Source organism: Molothrus ater, chromosome 2 (assembly GCF_012460135.2).
Source record: "Molothrus ater isolate BHLD 08-10-18 breed brown headed cowbird chromosome 2, BPBGC_Mater_1.1, whole genome shotgun sequence".
Classification (NCBI taxonomy): Eukaryota; Metazoa; Chordata; class Aves; order Passeriformes; family Icteridae; genus Molothrus; species Molothrus ater.
This window is the reverse complement of record NC_050479.2, coordinates 116,042,162-116,068,468: the sequence shown is the minus strand read 5'-3', so window position 1 is coordinate 116,068,468 and position 26,307 is coordinate 116,042,162. Positions and strand designations below refer to the sequence as shown.

The following is a 26,307-nucleotide window of genomic DNA, read 5'->3' as shown; positions in this document are numbered from 1 at the left end:
CTGGAGGCCCCTGGATCCCTGGCAGTGCCCAAGGCCAGGCTGGACAGGGCTGGGAGCAGCCTGGGACAGTGGGAGGTGGTCCTGCCCATGGCAGGGGATGGGAATGAAATAAGCTTTAAGGTTTTTTCAACCAAAACCATCCGCGATTCCCTGATTCTATCCCTGTGCCTGCTGTCACTATGGCAACCTCTGCCAGGACATGCTGTGGGATTGGGATGCTGTGTGGGATTGGGATGCTGTGTCAGATGAGGATGCTCTGGAGGATGAGGATGCTGAGCAGGACGAGGATGCTGTATCGGATGAGGATGCTCTGTGGGATGAGGATGCCCAGCAGGATGTGGTCCCTCCGAGCCTGCTGCTCACAGCCAGGCAATCCAATTGGAGCTGGTGCAGCCGGGGAGGGTTGAGATCCCCCACTAACGTCTTTGGAATTGCCACCTGGAATCGCTTCTCAGCAAGTGGCGCACCCCCAAGGCGGCGTCCTATCCGCTGCCCTCCCGGGGGAGCACAGGACGCTGTGGGCGCTGCCGGTCGGTCCCAGGGAGGGCTGTAGCCGTCCCTAGGCCGGGCAGTGCCGGTCGGCGGGAGCAGGGCACCCACGGGACATTTTCGGGGCGTTGTTTTCGCCCCGCGGCGGAGGCGGGACGCGAACCCGCGGCCCCCGCGGCCGGTGCCGCTCCCGGAGGCTGCCGGGAGTTGTAGTTCGCGCTGCGTGCCCGGCACCGCCCTGCGCGCGGCGGGGACTGCATTTCCCGTGGTGCCGCGCGGCGGGGCGCGGCCGGGGCGGGCGGGGCGGGGGCGGTCGCGGTCGCTCCCGTTAATCGCCGTTGCTCCCGTTAATCGCCGCCGGCAGCGATAAAAGCCGAGCCCCGGCCGCCCCTTGGCCTCCTCCGCCTCTCCTTCCCCGCGGGCGATGCGCGGTGCGGCGGCGGAGTGAAGGAGCGGCGCCTTCTCCGTCCTCATCCTCCTCTTCCTCCTCCCCGCCGCCACCATGGGCGACTGCGGTGCGCCCGGGGACGTGAACTCGAACGTGCTGGTGTCCCGCAGCACCGGGGACGCGCAGCTGGACAAGGCCGTGTGGCAGTGGCTCAGCTGGGACAAGGTGGGCGAGCGGCGACAGCGGCGATAGCGACAGCGGCGAGCGACAGCGGCGACACCGCCCGCGCCGCTCCCGGGGCTGCGGCACCGCCCGCCCGGGCAAAGCACGGCCCCGGCTCCGGGATGGGCACGGATGGGGGTCCGGGTACCTGGGGCACTGCCCGGCGCTCACCTGGGCGGGGGTTGGGTCATGCCGGTGCTCACCTGGGCAAGGTTGGGGTCATCCTGGCACCTGGGCACTGCCTGGTGCTCACCTGGGCGCGGATGGGCATGGATGGGGCCGTCCTGGCACCTGGAGCGCTGCCCAGCGCTCACTGGGCGGGGATGGGGATGGTCGGTGCCATTCTGGTGCTCACCTGGGCATGGATGGTGCCATCCCTGCACCTGGAGCACTGCCTGGCACTCACCTGGGCATGGATAGGCAGGGGGATGGTGCCATCCCGGTGCTCACCTGGGCAGGGGTGGGGCTGTCTTGGCACCTGGAGCACTGCCCGGCGCTCACCTGGGTGGGGATGGGGATGGTTGGTGCCATCCCGGCGCTCACCTGGGCGGGGATGGGGATGGTTGGTGTCCTCCCCGCACCTGGAACAGCGTGCCCGCCCCACCTGCTCCTCCTAGGGCTGGGTTAGCAGCTGGTTAAATGTTGTGTGAGTGTGTTTTCCTCTGCTGCCCGAGTTTAACCCTCCCCAGGAAAGGCACAGCCAGGGTCCAGTATTCCCCTTTTCCTGTCAGGAGCACTGCAGGCTCGGTTAATTTGGATTTAACCACCCAAACCCATGGTAACAGCGTGGTATTGCAGGGTGCTTTGCCTGTCCTGTGGTTGAAAGGGTTACTTTGGGTTTTTTGAGGGTTTTTTTTGTGGCTGGTTTGTCCAACCATTGAGGCTTGTGCTTTAAATAAATACCTTGATGCTGGGGGAGGGTAAGCTGCCAGTGCACCAGGGGTTTGGGCTTCTGGCTGCTTTTCCTTCATTTTTATTTTAGGTTTCTCTCTCCTGGGCCTCTTTTGCCTTTATTTTTATCAGCCACGGCAGGCAGTGTGTTGGCTCTGCTTCCTCTCCAGCTTCACCCTGCCAGGATCAAAGGGGGAAAGCTGCAGCAGGTGCCACCTGATGGCTCTGAGAGGAGCTCTCTCCTGCCTGGAAGTGTGGTTTATTCCTGCCTGGAAGTGTGGTTTATTCCTGCCTGGAAGTGTGGTTTATTCCTCCCAGCTCTGCAGAAATTAACAGGTGCCATCTGCACCTCCTGCACCCAGGGCTGCTGCTGCTGTGAAAATATCCGGGGGAGGGAAGGAGGGCAGGGAGGAAATAGCATTCCTGATAACACATGTGATAACCCAGCGTGAACCCCAGTAAATATTTTATCTTTATAATGTCTTGTGAGCACAGTGAAAGGCTTTTGCTGCTTTTAGCAGGTTGTTTTGCCTTCCCTAAAAACGTGTGAGCTTCCACGGGGGTGGGGGCGGCCAGGGAATGTGGCAGGAGCAGGGATTGTTGCTCCAGTGCTCACCACAAACCTCTGCTGCTTATCAGCCTTGAGCCCCCCCTTCCCACCCCCAGCTTCCTGAGCTGCAGGGGTTTTTGGTGCCCCTGATAAAGGAAAAATCCATGCACTCCGTTCCCAGCTGGGGGAGGCCTCTGCCCTCCGGCTTGATTGGAAATTGCCGGCTGTAATTAATTACCAGGGCCGTGCTCTGTGTCCTCTGAGGTTTGGGTGTTGGCGCTCAGGAGGAGGCAGAGCTCCTGTGCAGCCCTCCTTGGTGAGGCGTGCCAGCATCTGGGCACTGTTCCCCACTTTCTCCCTTTAATTCCCCTTCTTCCACATCCTGATTTTCCTGCTTGCGCCCCTGGGGGTTCCTGGGAGGGTCTGGGCTGTGCCAGGCTGCTCGGAGCACGCCTGGGCTGCCTGCAGGGCTTGGGCTCCCGGAGGCTCTGCTGGAGCTCCCCGTGGGGGGAAGCCTGGGATGAACGACCCAGGAGCTGTTGGTGCAGGCCCCACTCACTGCACCCTCCCCAAATTTCCCTAATTCGTGGCTCAGCGTCATTTTCTCAGTGGAGGGTTCCTCCTTGCTGGTAAGGTGCTTTTGAGATGTTCTTGTAATTTTTGTGGCTTTGGAGATGCTTTCCAAGAGGAAATTGAGTTGATAGCTTGAGACCAGTAACTTTCTCCAGCCATTTGCCTTGCAATATTTTTGCTTGTTAAGGCTTTTAAGTGAATTTTTAAGGATAACATGGGGAAAATGAAGGCCGTGGAAAAATTCATTGAAGCTCAAACCAGCTTGAGGCTTTCCCCCTTCTTTCAGCTATGCATGCATAGTGTGTGCAAAACAGAAAGAATAAATTGCTGTGAGTAGTAAATTATTTTGACAGGGTATTAGCTTTGAAACCTAACTCTGGTGGTAAGTGCAGGTGATTAACAAGATTGGGTGTGAAAGAGCCATAAGAAATACTCATTAATGCCCCGTCTTTACTTTTCCACTTGTTCCAAATATTGAACCCTGGTGAGCCCCAAAAAGTGTGGGTTTTGCCCCAGCAGGTGACTGTGCAGTACATGGCAAGCTGCAAGTTTGGCAGAGAGTATATATTTTTCCTTTCTGCTTAATAACACTTCTTCAAGCCTTTCTGAAATGTGTTGCAGAGTCTCGTGCAGGTTGTGACCCCAGAGCTCTGCTTCTGGCAGTGACTTCTTATAAACAGTTGTTTTTTATATTTATAATGCAATAGCTTAAATTATTTAAAGGATGCAAACAATCCAGGCAGGCTCCTGGGGGACCTGCAGGGACGAGGAGCAGGGATACCCTGTGGCACAGCCAGCTCACCCAAAAACCCAAACACCCAGAAACCCAACCAGAGCCCTGTGCTGCTGTGGTTTTGTGCCCCAGCAGGGTGTGTTCCCAGGGCCACTGTCCCTTATCTGCCACCTCCTGCTGCAGCTGGACACCTCTTCCACAGGGAGCTGGGGGCTCCTGACTGGGGCCTTGGCCTGGCCTTTGTAGGCTGTGCTAAACATTTACAGATGTGTGCTCCACAGACACCAGGGGGGATGGATTAGGTGGGTGTCATTGTATAGATTGGGTCAGTATAGTTTATTTATTATATACACATTTATAGTGGGTCAGTATCATTTAGTAATTATGTATCATAATGTTATATATAATATATAATATATAATTTAGTTATTATATATAATATTTAGCTATTATATACTCATTTATATTGGGTCAGTATAATTTAGTAATGATATACACATTTATATTAGGCCAGTATCATATTATATACACATTTCTCTTGGGTAGGTGTCATTTAGTTATTATATACACATTTATAACAGGTTGGTATCATTTAGTTATTATATGTCATAATATTACATATAATTTAGTTATTATGTATCATATTTAGTTATTATATACACATTTGTATTGGGTCAGTATAATTTGTTTGTTATATACACATTTATAACAGGTTGGTATAATTATTATGTACATATTTATATGAGATAGCCTAGATTTATTGTGTACATATATATGTATGTCTAATAGACATATATATGTCTATTAGAGAGGTGTCATGTATTTATTTATTCCTGTATAATGAAGTTGAAGTATTCCTAGTGCTTGAGGAGGCTGATCAAGTAAACAAATGTCTGCATTTTCTACAGAAATTCTGGTGCTGATCGCATGGTTGAAGGTGTGAATTTGGCCTAAAATCTCCAAGAAACTTTTCTTTTTTGCTCTTGGGAAGAGGAAGCATCACAAAAGCCCCTGTGAGCCCTCTGACCTGATGTCATAGCTGCCAAGCCAACCAGCAGAGCCCCTGTTTTTTGGGTTTTTTGGGGGGTTGAGTGTCAGCAGTGTTGTGGAATTCCCAGGTCAGGGGGCAGACAGTGCTCAGAGCCAGGCTGGGCATTGCAGGAAGGGAAATCTTGGGCCATGTGGTGTGAAACTCCAGCTTGGGGTAAAAGGGCAGGCTGGGCAGCTGGGAAGGAGTAAAGGTGATGCCAGACTGGGATTTTTATTCCTTAGGGAATTAATTAAGTAGCTTCAGTCAAAAATGCTCGTTAATCTATTTTTAAAAGACATGTTTGTGCTATTGCTGGAGCGCTGCCTGAGTTTTGCAGAGCTCCATGAGCTGTGGGATGTGTGATTTCTGTTCTGTTTCTGCAGGGGAGCGTGCAGTGTGCCCTGAAGAGCTGCAGAGGATGCTGTGTAATTTAATAACTGGGTTTTAAAGCCAAGCCCTGCACTGTCCTGGTGTGGAATGAGGTTTTCAATAGTCCTGCCTCAGACTCTTTTCACATCAGTCATTTGTTTTCTGGTTGGCTGCCTGTGAACAGCTGAGAGAGGGCCTTGCACTGTTCTGGTTTGATGCCTGTTGTGCCCCATTGTTGTTGTTTCTTTTTGGGCCTGTGTGGTGAGCAGTGCCTTGCTTGGATTGCCAGCCCATCCAGGAGCCTGGACAATAATGCCTTGCCTTTTATTTCAGAGCACACAGACATGAAAATAAGAAAGAAAAAGTTGTTTGAAATTCACATGTCTAGTGTGCACGGTCTGCTGTCAAGCTGCAGAAATAATTTCAGATTTCTCAGTGTGTTCTGTGGATTATTTTTCCTCCTGCAGAGCCTCCCCCTGGAGTGTGCTTCCCAGTGCTGCCTGACCTCTGATTTAAATGTCAGGGCAGCTTCACCCCTGCCCTGCAGATGCCATCTGCCTTTTCTGACCTTTCCTTGCTACCCTGCTTGGGGCAGCACTGCTCTGGAGGGGCCCTTGTGGGGTGGTGTTTGAGGGTCCCCAGGATGAGGGAGGAGAGGAGAGTCTTGACTCCATGTCTCAGAAGGCTGATTTGTTGTTTTATGATGTATATTATATTAAAAGAAAATTATATAGTAGAAGAAAGAGAAAGGAGACATCAGAGAGCTAGCGAGGAGAGGAAAAGAATGGGCAATAAAATCTTGTGACTGCTCACAGCCTCGACACAGGTGGCTGTCATTGGTCATCAAGTAATAACAATTCACATGCTGGGTAAACAGTTCTCCAAATCACATTCCAAAGCAGCAAAACACGGAGAGGCTGAAGCTTCCCAGCTTCTCAGGAGAAAGATCCTAGTGAAAGGAGGATTTTGATAAAACATGTGAGTGGTACCCTTGTGCCTCCAGAGCAGCGTTTTGCCCCTCTGCAGGTGCTGCTGTGTGAGCCCTGCCCAAGCTGGCTGCCCAGCAGGCAGGCTGGGTTGCTTGGTGGCCAGGTGAATTCAGTGTGAGCTGGATGGCTGAGGAGCAGACAGCAGAGGTGTGCAAAGCTGTGCTGGTGCTGTGGCTTTAGGGAAATCCTGCCTGAGCAGGGGGATCAGCCTGCGTGAGAGCTGCCCGCTCTGGAGGGGCTTAGGAGCCTGCTCCAGTGCAAGGTGCCCCTGCCTGTGGAATGGGCTGGTCTCCAAGGTCCCTTCCAGCCCTAAGCCATCCTTTGATTTCCAGGGTCTTACTGTGTCTGTTTCCTGTGGGTGGGGAGGAAGGAAATGCTGCTTCGAGGTTTGGGTTTTTGTCCATCCTCCAGGGGCAAAGGTTGGGAATGGAATTGTGTTATCTGCTTGGGGAAAACCTGTTCTAAAGGCTCTGCTCCTCACACAGAGGGCCTGGGAGGTGCCCTAGTGACCAGACAGCCACATCAGTGGCAGCAGGAGCTCTTGAATCCTTTGTTGATAAGGATAATGTGGGAATAATGGGAGAAGTGAGTTAGGGTGGAGGCCGGTTCATAGGATAGGAGGGGTTTGCCCTATGAATTACCTGGAACTGATGGGCATGCAGAGTGGAGCTCCTGGTTGCCAGCCCTGAGGGGATGCCTGGGTGTCTTTTGCAGAACCAGAAGACGAAGGAGCAGATTGAGAGCCTGCTGCAGGACGGGAAGCACCGGGAGCTGCGCGAGCGCCTGTGCTGCCGGCTGAGCTTCGGCACGGCCGGGCTGCGCTCGGCCATGGGGGCTGGCTTCTGCTACATCAACGACCTCACCGTCATCCAGTCCACACAGGTGAGCTCTGGGGGAGCCCCTGCCCCGGGGGGATCCTGCTGGGCTCAGCTGGGGCCCTGCTGGAAGCCCTGAGCTGGGATGCTGCAGCCAGGGGAAGCATGGGAAGCTCAGTGCTCAGAGGGATGAGGTGGCTTGGAGAGCTTGGGCTGGGCTGGAATTTGGCCAGTGCTCAGTCTGCCTCACAGCCCTGCACTGGAGATCTTATGAGCTGCCTTAAGCTCATAAGATATATCTATATATTTAATATATAAATACCTGTCTTTCTATATTATACTACAAAAATAAAGCAGCGAAAATAACCCACAGGAAAGAGGCGAAGCCCCAACCAAGCAAGCCTGTTCTTTTGTTTTCAGCACAAGTTGTGGGCATAGATGGGCTGAGTAAACGGCATAAACAGTTAATTTGTGCCCAGCCTTGACTGTTGAAAATAGCACGAGCTGGGGTATTTGGAATACTTGTGCTTGGGAAATCAATAAGATGTTTGTTATGACAAAAGTACTGCATTTTACCTATTTTGACAGATAGACTCCATTTCTATAAAAAGTATAATCAAAGGTGTTTTATGACATGGTTATGAAATGGCTGGTAAAACGTCTGATTTAATACTGTGCACCTGAGCTTTTCAGCTGGTTTCTCTTTGCAGGCTGATGCTCTCCCCTCCCTCAGGACATGTGACTGAAATGACAATTTCTCTTGGCCTAGGGTGGAGGGCTGTGCTTGGAACTTGGAACAGCTGGGCGTCCCCAAAGCTGCTTGACATTCTGTTGTCTGAGCTGTTACAACTGGAGCCCACACTCTTGTGGAGAGGCCAAATTCCAGGGCTGTTTTGGGAGGCTTTGTGTGGAAGTGCTGCTTTGAGACCCAGCCTTCCCTCTGGCAGCTTTGCTCTGCAGGATCTCCCTCCTTGGCCCTAAAAAAGCTTCCTGTAGGTGTCTGACCTGCCAGCTGGACACATCCTGGGATGGTGCTTCCTCCCCGTGCTGCTCCAGGTGTGCCAGCCTGCTCTGCCGCAAAGGCTGCAGAGGCATCAGCAGCTCCAGCTGGACTCTGGATCAAGTGGGAGCAGATGGATGAAAGGGGTTTAAAAGTCAGCGTTCTGTTGCCAGGGGTGGGATTGTTAACAGCAGCCAGGCTGCTCAGAGAAGGCTGCTGTTTCCCTGGCAGCAGAGGGGGTTTTTGGGGTGATTCCCCTGCCCTTTGTGAGGCTGCTGGCTCAGAGGGAGGAGAATTCCCTTTTGCTGGGCAGGGCACAGCTGGCAGGCTCAGTTGGGTGGGCACTGCTGGTTTTTGGGAGTTTTAGCCCAGGGTGTGTGCCTCTGCTCCCTCTGCACAGCTGCTATTTTTGGTTGTTTATTAGAGCTGCAGATCAGGCTGGGGCACGTGGCCTCTGAGGGGTGGATTGGAGCTTTCTGCAGTTTGTGGAGTGAACTGCAGCACATCTCAGCCTTTTCTGAGCACTTTGAGAGGCTGAGGGCGGGAGCAGTCCTGCTGTGAGCGCGGACAGCCCTGGGTTTGCCCTTGCCTGGGACAGGAATAACTGGCCAGTCAAATATCAGGCCTGTAATTAATACTTCCTTCAGTTAAAATAAGCTGTAGTGAAGTTGCACGTGTGTTCTGTGTCCTTCATTTGAGCTGGTTTTTCTGTCGTTTGACCTTTTTTCTTTTTTCATTGGATCTTCACTTGATTTGATTATATTGATATTATGAAAAGTCAGGTCCAGGAAGGCACAGAATATTCAGCACTTGCTGAGGACTCTGCTGACAATTGCAGGTTTTAAACTCCACATAAAGCCCTGATTCCCTGGCTTTTCTCCTGCTTTGATGCATGTCCAGGTGCTTCTATTAGTGGGAAAGGAACCTGTCACTGATCTGCACAGTGACAAAACCAGCCAGCTCTGCATCAAGGAGTTTGCTGCTGCTTAAAAAGCAAAGCTAAAGGTAAAAGATGAAAAATGTAAATGCTGGGCTTCATAAAGCTGTTCCTTCCTCTCTGGATTTCATCAACCAAAAAATCTTTGTTTTATTCTTCATACCATCACTGTTCCCTCACTTCTTTTGAACTTTTGAGCAGAAGGGACAGGCCATGCTGTGGATGTGGGCTTGCTCTTTTCCATGGATTTTGCATCAGGGAATCACCCAAACCACGCCGTGGGAGAGGCAATTGTGGTACTTGAGTCACCTGAGGAGAATTGTGGCTGAGATCTGAGTGCTGGCACCTGCTAATGAGCCATTAATTATCACCACCAGATGCACTTGTGCCTCCTTTAGAAGTGGTGGGGGTTTAATAGCAGAAGTAATTAGGGACACTATGGAAACCTGAGCCTTGTTAAGGGAAAATACAAATTCTTTAAATTGAGACGCTTTTCCAAGGGAGGAGTTAACCCCAGAGGTGCTGGGATTCCTCGCTGCCCTTGGGGCAGCTGGAGGAGGATTGGTGTGAGCTCAGGCAGAGGGTTTGGGCAGTGGAGAGGCTCTGCTTTCACTTCCTCACCGGCATTTATTGGTTTACTTTCTGCAGCGTTCATAAAGATGTTTGGATAGCAAGCAAGTCCCAAAGGACTGAGTTACCTTGAGCTATGAACCCTGTGGCTGAGCTTTAGGGGCTGCTTTTGAGCAAACTGCTCCATAGCTGAAAGTGAAGACGTTCCTGTTTTCCTTCATACCAAATCTTAGCCTAAATAACGGCTCTGCTATAGGAAATGTGCTGTTCGTGTCTTCAGATGCTGTTCAAGTCAGCTTGAAGAGCTTTTCCCGTTGCTGTCTCCTCTCCTCGCAGCTGTGAGTGGAAGTTGTTGGCAGGGTGAGCACCTGGTGTGCTTTGGGTTCAGCGTGAAGGCGACTGCAGCAGGGGATCACAGCCTCCAGTCCTGCCGCTATTCAAAGGTTTCTCTTTGTTTCAAGAGTAAATATCTCCCTCGCTCTGTGTAAACAGGTCATGCTTTGGGGCATGTCCTTGGAGAGCCTGCTTGGACCTGGTCCCCAAGGCCTTTCCCAGCCTTGACAATCTGGGGTTCTGAAGGGCCAAAGCCATTTAAGAGAAGGGATCCTGGCTGAACTGCAGGCTGCCTTTCCAGACACCCAGAGAAAAGCATCCTGAAGGATTGCACCAAGTACTGGCTGGGGGGAAAATCTGTTTAATGCTGGTACAGAGCTTCCAAAACATGGATTTTTCTCAATTCAGCCTTGAGAAGATGATTTGAATAAACAAAGCACAGTATGGATTGAAAATGAGTGTTTGCTTCCTGAGGGTTTATTGTTGTTTTCCTGCTCACTTTTATTTCCCACAAGTTTCTCTGGTTACTTGCTTTCTTTCAGTGACCACTGGGGGAAAGCCACTGCTGCTTTTGTGACTAATGTTTGAATAATTTTGTGAATATATTGATGTGTTTGAGCTGTGTTTTGCCTGCTGACATGATCCATCCTTTGTGCAAGATCGCCTTCAGTGTTTGTGTGTGCTGCAGCCCAGCTAATTCTCCTTTTCTCCTGTTTTTTTCTTTTCTCCAGGGGATCTACAAGTACCTGGAGAGGAACTTTTCAGACTTTAAGCAGAGAGGCTTTGTTGTTGGATATGACACACGAGGTCAGGTCACCAGCAACTGCAGCAGTAAGAAGTATGAGTATTGATTACATCTGCAAGACTAGAAATGAAATTGTGGCTTTGAATGCTTTCTGTCCTGTCAGCACTTTCTCTTTTGGTTTGGGATGAGCTGGGCACACTCTTTCCTCTCCCTTAGTCCACTGGAACAGTAATGAGGAGAGGCTGGGACTAAATCCTTTGTTTGCCAGCTCAGGAGGAGTGTAAGGCTGCTTGCTCTCCACCAGGGAATTTACAGATTAAATGCACAAGAACATTAGGCTTAATGTGCCTGGAGACAAATTAGAACACGAAGGTAAATTCCCCTGGATATTAATGCCCTTTTGACACTCTCATTCTCTGGAACCTCACACTCGATTTAAGCTTGCCTGGGGGAGGGCAGTTCCACCTGCAGCCTGCTGTAACCCTGTGTATTCTCACTTTGAGGGGGTTTTACCTGGAATGCTCAAAATGTGGATGTCCAGCAGTGGCAAACTGTGCTCCTTGCAAGGAAAGGGGAGGAAACTGCTTCCCGAATTCCCGACAAGGAATCTTAATCCCTTGTCACTGGGCAGCAAAACCCACGTGGGTGATGGCATGCTGTGCAAAAAAGCCAACCCAGTAGCCAGTTAGTGCTTTGGTAAGGAGGAGTCAGTTATTGCAGTCATTGTTGTAACTAACAGTTCTTTTTCTTTCGAAATGTAGTAGTGTTTAGTGTTTTGGGGGTGAAGGAGTCCCTGGTGCAGTAGAGCACAGAATGCAGTGAGTCTCCCCTCTCCCCTGGGGTGTGTGTGTGGCCCTTTTTCCCCAGGCCGTGTGGGTTAGGCACAGTCTGGAAATGAGGAGCTGCAGGAGTGGAGTTCCTGTTCAGCCCCCCACAGCCTGGCATGGAGCCTGCAGGGTCACAGAGGTGTTTCTCCTGTCCAAGCAGCACCTCAGCTCCTGACTGTGTGTGCTCCCCCCATCCCCAGAGCTGGAATCCAGCTGAGCTCCCCCAGAGGTGTTCCCAGAGGGAGCAGAGTGCTGTCCCAGCACTGTGGGCAGCAGGTCACCCAGCTGTGTCCTGTGAACCAAGCAGAATTCCAGTGGCTTCAGCTCCCAGCTGAGCTCTCAGACCCTTCCAGGTGGTCTCAGGTGGCTTTTGGCAGCTGCTGCAGGGGAATTCTGAGTTGGAGAGGCTTGGGTTGCTGGTGATGGAGAGAGGGGAAGTCAGTATTGGTGCCTGTGAGAGCAAGGTGAGCTTACACCATTCAATATCTGCTCTGCTTTGCCTCTGAGACTTCCCTTTATCTCCTGAGCTGTGCAAAAATGTTTGGTATCAGTTACCTGGAAGAGAATGAGCCTCCCTGGTGCTTGAAAGTTTATAATAGTGAGAGTTTGTGATAGTTTGTAAGTTTTATTATAAATAGTTTATTAAGTTTATAATAAAGTGAGAACTCTGGGCGCTGTTCCTGTTCCTAAACATTCTGGAATGAGGGGTGCTGCTGTGCAGGGATATTTTTTAGGAGTAGCTCTGCTTCCTGGGCATGGTGTGGAGCTGCTGGGCAGGGCTGGCAAAGGAGCTCAGTGTGGCATTCCCAACCCTTTCCCAAAGCTGCTGCTGCAGACATCTGGTGCTTCAGACTCCCTGGGAAGCTGGGGAGAGGATGTGTGTTGTGTGTGGGATATCTGCTTGGTTTAACGGAGGGGCTGCAGTGCTGGCTCCCATTCTGCAGCCTGAGAGCTCTGACCCTGACTGTGCCATTTGTAGGATACCACTCCAGGCAGAGGCCAAAAAGCAGTGGAGTGCCTCAGGAAACAAGTGCCTGGAGGTGGCAGGGGTTCCATCTGGCTGTTGGGCTGCCCTGACTGGATATTTCCTTTTTCCCCTTGGTAGGCTTGCAAAGCTCACTGCAGCGGTCCTGCTGGCAAAAGATGTGCTTGTGTACTTCTTCTCCACCTATGTCCCTACCCCCTTTGTGGTGAGTCACCTTCTCATCCTGTTGTTGCAACACACAGTTATGGGAGTATTTGAATTTACTGGAAAAGAGAGCTAGAAATTTCCTTAAATTCTGTTATTTAACAGAAAAATAGAGGCTGCTTGGTACGCCTGGCTCCTCAAGGAGGCTGTAACAGGCATGTCACCAAATTCCTCAGTGCCTCTGCTTTTAATGCCTCAAAACCAAGCTCCCCTGATCACAGCAGCTTTTCCTTGCATGGCTTTAAATCCTTGCTTGTATTCCATAAGTGTGCTGTGTGTCCTGTGGACCTTGCTTTGAGGGATGGACTGGAATGCCTGGGGGAACCTGTGACTGGTTTTCCAGCAAGCCTTTCTGTGAATCCCTCTGTTCTGTGTCCAAGGGCTGCTGTAATCTGAGTGCAGGCTTTCAGGTGGCCAGTTTAGGATTGCATTTTTAAATAAATTAGAAAATGTATTAAATAAAGAAGCATGTTTGTTTTTGTGGAGCAGCGTTAGCTAGCGCCGGCTCTGTGCTGCAGGAGGCAGGCTGTTGACCTGTGTGGCTTTCAGCTGGGCTGGTGCAGGGCTGGGGGCGCCCCTGGCTGCTGTGGCAGGGTGTGGGGCAGAGCTGGGCTGAGCTGTCCCTGGTTCCCTTGCAGCCCTACGCCGTGCAGCAGCTGGGCGCCGTGGCTGGGGTGATGATCACAGCCTCCCACAACCGCAAGGAGGACAACGGCTACAAGGTGAGCGAGCCCTGAAACCCATCCAGTGCCACCTTCCCATGGGCCAGGCTGCTCCCAGCCTGGCCCTGGAACCCTGTGGGATGGGGCAGCCTGTGCCAGGGCTCCCCTTGTTGTGTGTGTGTCCATTAGAAGGATAAGTTAGGTGAAATGATTGATCCTCCACAAGCTGACCCACTCGTCCGTGGTGAGAGATAAGGGCACACAGTTTGTGTGTCTTGGGCATCAACCTGCAGTGACATTCCACAGGGTCTAATCAGCAGCTGAAGAAGTGCCCCAGCACTTTGTGTGTTTGCTGCTGAGCCTTAGAACTCACTTTAGAACTAACCAGACTGAGGTGGATTCATGCACACTGCAGGGCACAGTGCTGAAGGTGGGAACGATTGAAGAGTGGATTCATAAAACACAGGAGCCTTGGTTTTATTGGTTTTTTGCCCTGGTTTTCTGGGCACTGAAGAAGGGTGGGTGGCTTCCCTTGGCAAGCTTGGGACAATAAAACCATCCACAATAGCAAGTGCAGTGTTTTAACTGAGCATTTCCTTCCTCAGCTCTATAAGAAGCTGAACTAAACTCTCAACTTTAGCTGAGCATTCTAGAAGCCCTGTGGCAGGTCGGTGAGTGATGGCCATGTGAGGGAAGGCAGAGAGAGCTCCTGGGGGTGCTTGAGCTGCTCTTGCCTTCCCTGGAGCCATAGTGAAGCTCTTCACCAGCCTTGGTTTGTGCTGAGCTGGAGCAGTGAGCAAGGAGAGAAGCCACAGGCATTTCCCAGTTGCTTCATTTGTCAAGAAGCAATTTGATGTTTGTGTCTTCTGATGCAAACATACCAGAAGTTTGCAAACTTATCATCAGTCCACAAAGAAGTGAGCAGCAGTTTGCTTCTGCCAGGACCCTGGTGTGTTTCCTGGTCTTTGCCAAATTCCCCTGTGGATGTCAGCAGGTTCTGAAGGTTTTGGGCAATGCCAGCTGGAGGTGACAGACCCAGAGGTGAGGAGGCAGAGGCAGATGATGTGAGCAGGGTCTGGCCCGTGAGCTCAGCCAGGCTGTTGGCAGCAGAGTGTGGGAAAAGTGGCCTCTAAGTCTTTAACAAAGGCTTTATTAGAGCTGGGGTTAGATCTGGAGTTTCCACTCTGGAGGGTGTTTCCAGCTGAGAGATTAGGGCTGTTGAGCTGTGGAAAAACACAGACCTTGGCACCCTGCTTATCTGCTTTGCTCTGGGTTCAAACCCAAGCTGTGTTCCTTTCTCCAGAGGAATGCCAGCCTTGGGGAAGGTGATGTTTTCCCACTGTTACACTTTGCACAGCACTCCCAGATACGAGTGCCTGCTTTTGGTTTCTCACATCCTGATATTTCAGCTGTGATAGTTCAACACCAGCTTCTGTGAAAACAGTTGTGCTGCTGTGTTAGCTCCATTTATCAGTTGTGAGCTCAGGAGTTCATGCTGGATGACTCCAGATGTCTTGAGAATCAAGCCAGTCAGATGCTGAGTCCTCTGTATGGCTTAGGCAGAAAGTAGGTGGAATCCTCCAGCTCAAAGAATTTATCAGGTTAATAGTCTTTGCAAATAAACTGAGTGTTGTTTTCCTTCCTCTTACCCCAGGTTTATTGGGAAAATGGAGCACAGATCACCTCTCCTCACGATAAGGAAATTATAAAATGCATAGAAGAGTGTGTGGAGCCATGGAATGGCTCTTGGAACGAAAATCTGGTGGACACCAGTCCCCTCAGGCAGGATCCTCTGAAGAAAATTTGTGACAGCTACATGGAGGACCTGACCAAGATCTGCTATCATAGGTATTGTATAAAGCAAAAAGTTATGTTTTTAAGTAAGCTGTGGGCTGCATGTGGGAAAAACTGACTGCAGACAGGCCTCCCTGTGTTGTCTGAGGTGTCCTCAAATTCAAGGGTCACCATCCTCAGGGTTATTATTATTATATCTATCATTATTATTATCCTATCATTATTATTCTCAACCTTTTGATTGAGAATAATAATGAGAATAATCTGCCTTTGGGAATTAAGGTGAAACATCCCAGTGGAAACCCTTTGTTGCAAGCGAACGTGCTCTGAGAGTTCTGAATAAAATGCTGAAATTCAGAGTAAAAGTGAGGTGCACATGCATAAAAAGATTCAGTCTGAAGGTTAGGTGGGGCAGAGGATGAGAATGAAAGGAGGAGGACGGATGGCATGAAGCAGAGCTGGAAATAACATTTTAAGGTGGTGGAAGAGCTTGAGTTTGATGTAGAAATCAACGGTTTATTCTTGGGAGACTTTGATCTGTTTCAGCAGAAGGTAAATACTTCATCTTCCAGGAGAAGCAGCTTTAACCCAGCGATTTCTAGTGCAAAGTAAGCACTCTGACCGATTCCTTTGGAATTAATGCAGCAATCAGCAGGGCAGTCCACAGGGGAATTGCAGTTGGCTTTCCTTTCCCTCACAAGCAGCCTTGTTGGAGAGCTGGGATCCTGCTGAAGCTGTGTTTCCCTGCAGGGAGCTGAATGCGCAGAGCAGTCTGAAGTTTGTGCACACATCCTTCCACGGCGTCGGCCACGACTACGTGCAGCTCGCTTTCCAAGCCTTTGGCTTCCAGCCCCCCATCCCAGTTCCTGAGCAGAAAGATCCAGACCCCGACTTCTCCACTGTCAAGTGCCCCAATCCTGAGGAAGGAGAATCTGTGCTGGTATTCTGGTTTCTAATTCAGCTGATTTCTATGGGGAAAAGCAAACTGAGAGGGGAGAGAGCAGGGGGAAGCTGCTTTCAGCTATGGGAAACCCATGGGGGGTTTTTCTTTCACTGGGTGTTAGGGGTAAGTGGGAAGGTTGGGGGTTTATTCACGCTCACATTTTGGTTTTTTTGTCCCTCCTTCTCCCCCAGGAGCTGTCACTGAGGCTGGCAGAGAAAGAAGGTGCCAAAATAGTGGTGGCCACTGATCCAGATGCAGATAGACTGGCAGTGGCAGAACAGCAGGAAAAGTGAGTGGTGGGACCCTTTCTTGTGTCTTCCTGCAGAAAAGGTGGTGACAGTCATAGAACCTCCCCAAATTGCCAGTCACAAGCCTTCAATCCACTCTTTTCCTTTGTCCTTCGAGTTTTATCCTTTGGTACTGCTCCAAATGCATTTTAGATCAATTCACCCAGCAAAGAGTAGATTAAATACTTGCTGGTGTAATAGTAAATGGCCAAACAAAGCTGAGCTGAAAACTGAGTGGTTACTGAAGGCAGTAAAATCATTTGGCTTGCTGTGTTTTCATTTATATCAGGCAAACCTTCCTTGGCAGTTGTCATGGACTTTTTTGGTGGAGTGGGGTTTTTTGTTTGTTTGTTTTGTTATTTTGAATTTTAATCTTTTGTTTCCCCCTGCTTGTTCATACTGAACAGAAGTTATTTTCCTCCCACTAACAGGCCCCAATTCTGATGGCTGTGTAAGTGAAAGCTGCCTGCAATGTTCAGGTTGCCTAGACTGCTCTGTGTGGATCAGTTCTAGACTGCTCTTGTGCTGCTGGCTCATCCAGGCTGTGCCAGAGGGGGGACCCTGGGGCTCTCTTTGGGCCCTGGCCTTGTAGATCCCTGAGGTGTGATGGGTGTGGAGTCTGTCAGTAGGGTGGCTTTGCCTAGAGCAGCTTGGCAGTGCTGTGCTCACATGCCCTGTTGAGGGACTGCAGAAATCCTCTCGCCCAGCCCTGACCTTGCCTCTCTGGGTGCTGAGGGCCTTCAGCAATCCTCCCTCGCCTCTCCCCACAGCGGCCCTGGAAGGTGTTCACGGGCAATGAGCTGGCGGCCTTGTTTGGCTGGTGGATGTTCTCCTGCTGGAAGCAGAACTGCTCCCAGGATGCTGACGTGAGCAATGTCTACATGCTGGCAACCACGGTCTCCTCCAAGATCTTGAGGGCAATTGCCCTTAAAGAGGGGTTTCACTTTGAGGTGAGTGTGGGTGCTGTGGTGCTGTCTCCATCCAAGGCCCTGCTGGTGGCCTCACGGGGGGAAGGGTGGGCAGGGGACATGGCATCCAGGCTCCTGGCTGGGAGCTGTGAGGGGTTCCAGCTTGCAGAGGATGTTCCTCCACCCACACAAGCCTGACTTCAGCCTCCTCAGCCTTCTGGGACTGGGAGATCAGCGTGGGCAAAGCTCAGTCCCAGGGACACGAATGAACACCTGGATTGCAGATAACCACAGCTAAGGTATTCCTGTTATCTGAAATCCCTCTGTGTGAGAGAAGGGGATTTGTGCAGCCTGCCCTGCTCACTCTGAGTGTTGTGGGTTTGTAAGGAGCACTTGGAGGTTACACAATGGCCCTTCAGGTGCCCTGTGCCAGTGGGTTTTGATTTTGGGTTTACTTCAGGCAGAGGAGCTCCTGTGTTCAGACCTTTAATGCACAGCTTTGTGAAGAACTTGCTAAAAAAGAAGCTTGGGGGTCTTCCCCCCCAGACTGACAGTTTAGCTCCTGCATCCAAATTAAATCTGATTTCTGTTGGATGTTAGCCAGAAGAGAGCCAAGTGCCTGAAATCATGGCACAAACATAAAAAGGGCCAGGCCTTGTTCATATGTGTCTTAATTAAATCCATGTGCAATAGGAATAAATGTTTTGCCAAAAAATGAGGAATTTAAAATTGAAAGCAGCTCTGAGAACCATTTTGAGTGACTGGCCAGATAATCAGGGCGAATGTCAGTTCTCTGTAGTGGATTTGGTTCTCTAAATACTGTTTGTTTGTTGTTTGTTGTTTTTTTTTAATTGAAAAAGGACATACTTGACTGAAAGAAAAAGAGGAACTAGGAATTTACAGAACCTCTTGGCCTTCTCTAAAAGCTTTCCTTCCTTTTTATTTGTAACTTCCTTCTCTCCAAGAAAAGCTGTTTCCAAGCTTTTGGCTGCTTTTGCATGATTTATGTAAAACCCCCCAGAACAGTGCTCTCCCCTCCCAGCAGCTAAAAGTGTTACTCTTATATTTCTGTAGCTTTTCCCCCTGAATAACTGTGTCTCATCTGATGAGCAGCACAGATGATCTGATGTGATCTGAGCACCACAGCCCCTGACACACTTTTGCCTTGGTTTGGTACTCGTGTCCTACTTGAGTATCCACTAGGAAAATCCTTTCCAGTGGCTCTTGGCCTTGGACTCCTCATAAAACTGAAGATATGACTTATCTGATGCTTCTTTACTGTCCCTATTCTACTTGTCAATTTATTAGATTTAAATTTAAAACACTTCAAAAAGAACCCAGAGAAACATCCCTTAGCTTTAGTGTTTTGACTCTGCAGCTGTCTTTCCCATTGACCCTAAAATTCAAAATATATTATGTGTTCTCTTTGGTGTTTTGGTTTTTTTTTTAGTCTGAACTGAACAGTGGCTATACTTTTTTTTTCTTTGAATTGAATCTAAATTGAAAATACATATTCTAAGCACTCCCTTTCCCCCCCCCCTTTTTTAGGAAACACTCCCTGGTTTTAAATGGATTGGAAGCAGAGTGAAGAATCTCCTAGACAATGGAAAAGAAGTTCTCTTTGCATTTGAGGAGTCTATTGGTATGAGTGCTGGTATCCCTTTAAATTGTTGAGAACTGAGGGGGGACGTGACTAGGAGGGACTGATCTTAGCTATGAAATAAAACACACAGAAAATGTACTTTATTTTTATCCTAATAGCTTTGATATTTTGCTCTCATCAAATTGACTTGCCAACTCCCATGATAAATTGTACCTGACTTGCTGATTCTGGTGTTTGCTTATCTTTCCAGCCCTATAACCCCCAAAATCGTTAGGTTAGATGAGAAATCATTGGATTTCTGCTGCATAAGCCGCAATAAAGCAGCCTCCATGTCCTGGCCAATTTTCCTTTGCAGGATCAAAGGTTAGAGCTTCAGTCAGGTCAATCAGAGTGATAATCTGTCAGGTTACTTTCCCACCATCCCTTTTTTCTTCCTAGGCTTCATGTGTGGCACATCAGTGCTGGATAAGGATGGAGTGAGTGCAGCTGTGGTCATTGCAGAAATGGCAACTTACCTGCAGAGCCAGGGCCTGACCCTGGCACAGAAACTCGTTGACATTTATGAAATGTGAGTGGTGGCTTTCATCAGAATGTTCTACACTGCTGTTCTGGAGCTGGGAATCATCTGAGGAATATTTATTTAAATATGAGTAAATGTTTGTGTCCCTCAGATGCTTTCACATTGTAACTTGCTTTGGGGTTTTTTGATGTAGGATGGATTAGAGCCCATCATAGCTCATATCACAAGGGGCTCCAGGAGGGCTGGAGAGGGATTGGGACAGGACACAGGGAATGGCTTCCCAGTGTCAGAATGGATCTGTAACAGAGCAGGAAGGAATGGCTAGGGATGCAACCCCAGAAATAACACAAGGGTGGTGTTTGTCAGCATTAAGCCCTGTACCGAGATCTCTTGGGTACAAACGAGCCCCAACCCTCTGAATGTCACAATGAGAGCATCAATGTGTTTGCAGGTATGGGTATCACATCTCCAAGACCTCCTATTTCCTGTGCTATGACCCTGCCACCATCAAGAGGATATTTGAGAGGCTGCGGAACTTCGAGGGCCCCGAGTCGTACCCCAAGTGCTGTGGGGCTTACAGCATCCTGCACGTCAGGGACATCACCACAGGCTATGACAGCAGCCAGCTGAACCACAAGTCTGTGAGTTCCAGGGTGTTTGTGCAGGGCAGGGGTGCACAAACCCAAATGCACCGGGGAGGAGGCAGACGGGGAACACGGTGCTCACTCTGAGGCACTGGCCGCTGCTCACTCGCTGATGCCGGTGCTGCTGCAGCTCCTGAGCTCCCAGGGGCTGCTGCAGGGGCACTGAGGGGCTGCTGCTGTGCTGCAGGGGTGCTGAGGGGCTGCTGCTGTGTTGCAGGTGCTGCCAGTGAGCAAGAGCAGCCAGATGATCACCTTCACCTTCCAGAACGGCTGCGTGGCCACGCTGCGCACGAGCGGCACCGAGCCCAAGATCAAGTACTACGCCGAGATGTGTGCTCTGCCCGGGCACAGGTCAGTGTCCCCAGCCTGCTGCTGCCCTCAGCAGCACACCAGGAGGGGGCCCTCAGCATCTGCTGCAGCAGGATTCTCTAACAAACCCAGTTCCCCCGTTACTTAGGGTTAAAAAGCATTCAGGTGACAAAATCACAGGGTTGTTCAGGCTAGGAAAGCTCTCTGAGGTCAGAGGCCAGCCTGTGACCAACCCTCACCTTGTCAAGGGGGCCAAGGTGTCACGTCCAGGCTGTTGTCCCTCTGCTGGAGTTGTGCTGCTGCTGGTGGGTGTGTTTGCAGCCAGGTGGGCTCCCACTGCCTTTGGGAATCTGCTGTGTTACCCTGAGCTGTGGGAGAACAGCCAGGTGCTGTTCACCTGGGCTGAGCCACTTCCAGTTTAAAACTGGGGGGGAATCCAGGGTGTGCTTACACCACAGAAACCTCCTCTTCATGATTATGGAATCATGGAATGCTGTGTGTTGGAAGGGACCCTTAAGACCATCTTGTTCCACCCCTCTGCACCTTCCACCATCCCACGTTGCTCCAGCTGGGCCTTGGACACTCCTGGGCAACCTGTGCCCGGGCCTCACCACCTGATTATTGCAGTATTGAAATTAATTTAATTAAAGGAGAAAAAGGCCACTAGAGGGCTCTGGGCACCATCTTTTCAAGTCCCTTCCAGCCCAAGCCATGATAATCCTGCTGGAAAGGAGCTTGTTAAAGCAGGAGTCTCCACACCTGGAGGGGTGGGAAACACATCAGAGCAAGTCCATCCCCATCAGGTCTCACTGTGTGTTTGTTTGTTTAACTTTGGGCATTTCCCAGCCCTCTGACCTGGGCCTGTTGTCTCCTGCAGTGACAGAAGCGTGCTGGAAGAAGAGCTGCAGAAGCTGATAGAGGCTCTGATTGAGAATTTCCTGGAGCCTGTCAAGAACGGGCTGACCTGGCGCTCTGCGTAGAGCCTGAGCCAGGGGAGGCTTTGAACAAAGGACCCAGGAGCAGAACCAGTCTCATCTCTGTGTCTGTGTGTGTGTGTGTTTGAAACAGCTGCGTTCTTTTTCTGTGCAGAAGAAGCTTTCTTTTGTCAGGCTTTTCACCAAACTGGGATAAGGAGAGGAGGTCAGAGGAAAGGGGGGGATTTATTGCTGCAGTTTTCAGTCCTTTTGACCAAAAGTTTAATTAGCCCACACCAATGCAAATGAACTGCCCGAGTACCTTTTGAGACAGCTGAGCTTAGCTGCCACATCTTGTCTTAAACTCAGTTCAGGTACCTGAAACACCTCTTTTTTTGTGTGAGAAAAGGTTTTAAAGTTTTAAAGGAGTGATCACTCCACACTGACAGCAAAGGCTGCTTCTTCCCTGCAGCTCTGAGACCTTCCATTCAGGTCTGCACTTCCAAAAGCATCCAAGCAGAGCTCAGCATTTCTTGTGTAGGCAAATTGTTGGCATTTTTCAGCTACCTAAGAATTCTTCTGTTGGTGAAGGTGTTCTTGGGCATTGTAGCTTTCCTCTGTGTGTCTTAAAATAATTGGCAGTGAGACAATAGTGGCAACAGCTGCAGCTTGGGGTTGGAATTGCTTGGTGCCTTTCCAAGGCTTCCAAAGGAGCAGGAACTTGGTCATTCCTTGGTAAAATTGCCCCTCCTGACTACCACAGGCTCTGTAGCTACTTTTTTCCCCACATCTCTGCAGGGTCTTAAGCTTTCTTGATTTTCTGTATCCATTACTTAATTTAAATGTTAGTCAGTGACTTTTTGGTTTTTGCTGGCTTGTATTTATATCGTCTGTGTATTAAAAAAAAAACAACAAAACAACAAAAAGAAAACCAAGGAAGAAAGTGAAGATAAGACTAACACAGTTACTAAATTGTGATTTCTTAATTTTTTTTTGTCATGTCCTGTCAGGTAATTTGTTAGAATAGCACTTTGCAAATACTATTATTCAAGGGTAAATTTTTAACAGCTTCTCTCATTTGTTTTTCTCCCTTTGCTCAAATAGCAAGTGGGACTTGAAATCACATTTTCCAAAAAAACCCACCCAAACCAATACTCAAGTTCTCCCTGTGGTTCTATTGGATTTTGGGCAAGAAAGGCCCTGTTTTGGCCCAGGGGAGCTGGTTCTGGAAGCTCCCTGCTGTCACTGGCAGCAAGTAAAGGGCAGCAGCAGCAATTCAGTGCTGGGTTTTACCTGTGTGGAGGTGATGGGAGGAGAGCCCAAGGTGCCCTGGAGTTGAAGCGGTTGTTTTGCTACTATTGCTGCCTCTCCAGGTAGATTGATCCTCCCTCTGCTGGTGCCCTCGCAGCTGGATGCCACAGGGTGGGTTTGTTGGTGTGTGTTGCCTCTCCATGGCTTCAGAGAGCCCTGAGGTTTGGGGGTTTCCTGCTGCCAGCAGCTTTGCACTATGTCCATGGAGAAGTATTTCAGTGTCCGTGAATGTACATGTTCTAGAGAAGGTCTGTGTTGCACAAGTTCTGACCTGTCACTGCTATTTATTTATTTTTTTATGTTAGAGAGAGTATCTCTGAATTGTTCTGCCAGTGAGTGAAATGTATCTCATGCCAAAAGCTTGGGTTTCTTCTACCTTGACTGTACATTTGACTGACATGGTGGGGAAAATAGGCAAACCCAGACACACTCAGAGGATGCTTTTGTTGTTGTCTGTGCTGGCTAGGGCTGGGCAGGCATTTCTGGCTGCTGCTTTGCCCTCAGCTCTCCCAGACAGGGGGCAGATCTGGATCCCCACTGCACTGAACTCGAAGGAGCTCTTGCCATTGCTTCCACTGGCAGCAGAGTAAACCCTGAGGCGTTGAGGGTTTTCTTCTCCAGACAGTGAAGAGAACAAGTGACTTGGGACATAATTTTGAACAAACACTGTAAAAAGCAGTGTGTGTGTGTGCGTGTGGTGAGCCCAGCTGTGTTATTGTGTCTTGTGAGTGATGGCTGTGCTCCTACAAAGAGCAGGGATCTGCAGCTTCCCAGAGACCTGCTTTGTGTCTCTAGGCAAGCGCTAGAAACGGAGAAAATGTTTTCAAAGCAGCGTTGTTAGAAGCTGTTCCTAGGCTAACTATGCTTAATTAAGGAAGAAAACCCAGCTGTGGGGTGTTTTGTGTCTGGGATTTTCCCCATGGGTAGGTCTGTCAGGGAGCTGTAGCTGTGGTGATGCTTTTGGGAGGACAGCAGCAGGCACAACGTGTTGAATGTACTTTCAGGGTATAATTACTATTTGCTGTTTTGAAACTGCTGCTACTGTTGTTTTCCTACTGTATTGGAACTGTTTGATATATTTATATTGTTCCATTTGTGGAACTCCTTTATCTCCCCGCTCTGATCTCGCATCCCTTACTTCTGTTACCGTGAAGGACTGGAATTCTCGTTTCCTTGCCCTGTAACTTTGTAATGCATCGTGGTAGAGTTCACTTGGTTTGTGCACAGCCTTCCTCGAGTTGTCAGCTGTTCTTTCCCACTCTCAGATAAGAACAAAGGCCTTTCTGACCCGAGTACAAAGCAGGTCACAGATCAAAGGGCGCCGTGGATGTTGTTTCTGAGGTGCTCCCAGGTAAAACACACCTTGTCAAAAGCTGGGCAGTGGCCGAAGCTGTGGTCATACAGCCAGCGTTGGATAAAATCCAGGGGGCTGGGGTTTGTCCCCAGGTTTGCTCTCTGGTGAAGCTGTGTGTCCATGGGCCTGGGACAGGGGCTCTCAGAGTTGTGGCTGGCTACCTGCATGCTCACATCCCTGCTGTTGCTCCCTGGCTCAGCAATCTGGGTGCCCTCCCTGCCAGGCTCCTGAGGGGGGGGGGTTCCAGCCCCCATTTCCTTGCAGAAGTGTTTGTGTGACACTGGTGGAAGCCAGGAGAGCTGGGATCTGTCCCTTGGGCAGGGTGGGATGTGTGTGCTGCCTTAGGAAGCACCTGGATGGTCTCTAATTTTAAAACTGGTATCACTTTGTTTTGTCTTCCCCTTTTTGTCCTCTCCCCAGCTAAGAGAGGGCTCCTTGCATGGTGGCACTGAGTGGTTACAGTCCAGCTTGATTCCCTCTGCTTGAAAATGGCTTTGTACAGGTGACTGAAGCATCTCAAGTTGCATCATTCCCCTTGCCTGGAAGCTGGGGGAGTTCTGGATCTGTACTGCTGTTTACCTGGTGTCTGTTCTGTAAAACTGGGGCGTATTACAAATACAGAGTGAGAATTTGCACTTTTCTGAAGACTTTCTGTGTACTGCTATGTGGATTTAGCTGAATGAAGTGTTAAGTAATAAACTATTCCCTTCGTAGTCTCAATCCAGGTTTCCTTGTCTTCTTTAGCCAAACACTTCTGCCCTGGAAGCTGAGCTGGGCTTGGAGGGGTATCCATGTGCCATGGATAAGGCCTGAGAACAAGAGACTGCTCAGAGCCTCCTGCTTTTGGTGGCACTGAGCTGTCCCTGATGGTGGAGGGTGTCTCTGGGCTGATGGGCACTGCAGTGTCCCCTCAGTGATGGCTGCAGCCTTCATCCCAGGGCCTCCTGTGTACCTGGTGCTGTTTTATCTGCCGAGGCTGCTCTCCTGGGCCCCTCTCCTCCTCCCAGCTCAGTGTGGGGGACAGCCAAGGCCAGGCAGGCGCCCTGGCAGCGTAGGGTGCACTTCAGCAGGCAGAGGGGGAGCCTAGGACTGGCACCTGCTGTCCTTGTCCCTGCTGAACACAGACATTTCTTCCAGGACAGCAGGACTGGGCTGCTCCAGCCTCCTTGGGGCTCGTGGGAGCAGTGTGGGTGAGCAGAGCATCATCTCCTGGAGCCTCCAGGTCCCTCTGTGCTGCTGGCAGAGCACCAGGCCCCAGGGACATCCACCAGGGAGCAGCCAGGGTCGCTGGAAGCTGATCAGTCCTGGCAGGCAGCAGTGCTGGCTTCGCATTCAGGTCCTGCCAATTTAAATGTTAATTCAGTAACTAAATTAATTACCAATGGGCTGAGCCCAGCCCGTGTGGGCTGTCCCTGGGCTGGGCTCTCAGGATCCAGTCCCTCCTGCATTCACCCCCCTCGGCTGCTGTTTGCTGGGGCAGGATGTGGCTGGTGAAGGGCTGGGTGCTCCCTGTTGTCCCATTCTGGTTCTGGGAAGGCTGAGCAGTGCTGTCTGCAGCCTGCTGGAGCACCTGAAATCCCACCTGAGGGCCTGGGGAGGCAGGGGCACCAACAGCCCCAAAACCTGGTCCCTGGATGGAGCCAAGGGGAGCCCCTCAATTGCAGCTTGCCAAAAGGGAAACTGAGGCACAGGGGAGAGAGAGAAATGGGCTCAGGGACCCATCCTGCCCAAGCAGAGAGCATTTCTGAGGCTGGGCAGCCTGAACAATTAGAAGTGATGAGGAGCATCTAAAAATAGGGATTTGTAAATGTCAGGCTGGCGAGTGGCTGGGGCACGTGCTGGAGGACAGAGCAGCTCTGCAGGCTGCCTGTGTCCCTGTGTCCTCAGGCAGGACAGGGATCTTGGCTGATCCTGGCTCCCTGATGGGGGTCAGCCTGGACAGCCAGCACCAGAGGCATCTTCTGGCTGTTTTATCCTGACAGGAGCTGCAGAGGATCCCAGCTCTGCTTTGCGTGGGGGACACCAGGCTCTGAACACAGGTGATTTTCCCCTGGCTCTTGATAGGAGTAAACATCAGCAGAGGCCTGAGGCCCCATGGATGATGCCAGCCTCAGGATCTGGGTGCTGTGCTGCCAAAACCACCTCAGCTGTTCAGTCCCCCTGTCTGTGCAGACATGGGGGCCTGCTGGCACAGGGACACCCAGCAGATGTGATCCTCTCCATCTCCTGCACGCCTGCCAGCTTCTCCCTCATCCCCAGAATCCCACCTGTCCCCAGCGCGCCAAAAACTTGCTTCAAACAGCTGGGAACAGAGGTTTATTTGGAAAAAATAATCCAGATTGGGGCAGATTAGTGGAAACACGTCCTTCCCCATCTGCCTGGGCACTGCTGTGCCAGCTCCCTGAGGG

General features: G+C 50.4%; 1 protein-coding gene across 1 annotated transcript; it reads left to right on the top strand.

Annotated features, from left to right (window-relative positions):
• Positions 1-798: 798 nt before the first annotated feature.
• On the top strand, positions 799-24,619 carry PGM2L1 (phosphoglucomutase 2 like 1). Its single transcript, XM_036404228.2, is given in 14 exon segments — positions 799-1,102; positions 6,949-7,116; positions 10,621-10,727; positions 12,567-12,651; positions 13,289-13,372; positions 14,967-15,160; positions 15,857-16,046; positions 16,241-16,342; positions 17,107-17,286; positions 18,793-18,886; positions 19,286-19,415; positions 19,819-20,008; positions 20,229-20,362; positions 21,198-24,619. Coding segments are annotated over 14 exon segments (1,872 nt in total). The 5' UTR covers positions 799-991; the 3' UTR covers positions 21,301-24,619.
• Positions 24,620-26,307: the final 1,688 nt, after the last annotated feature.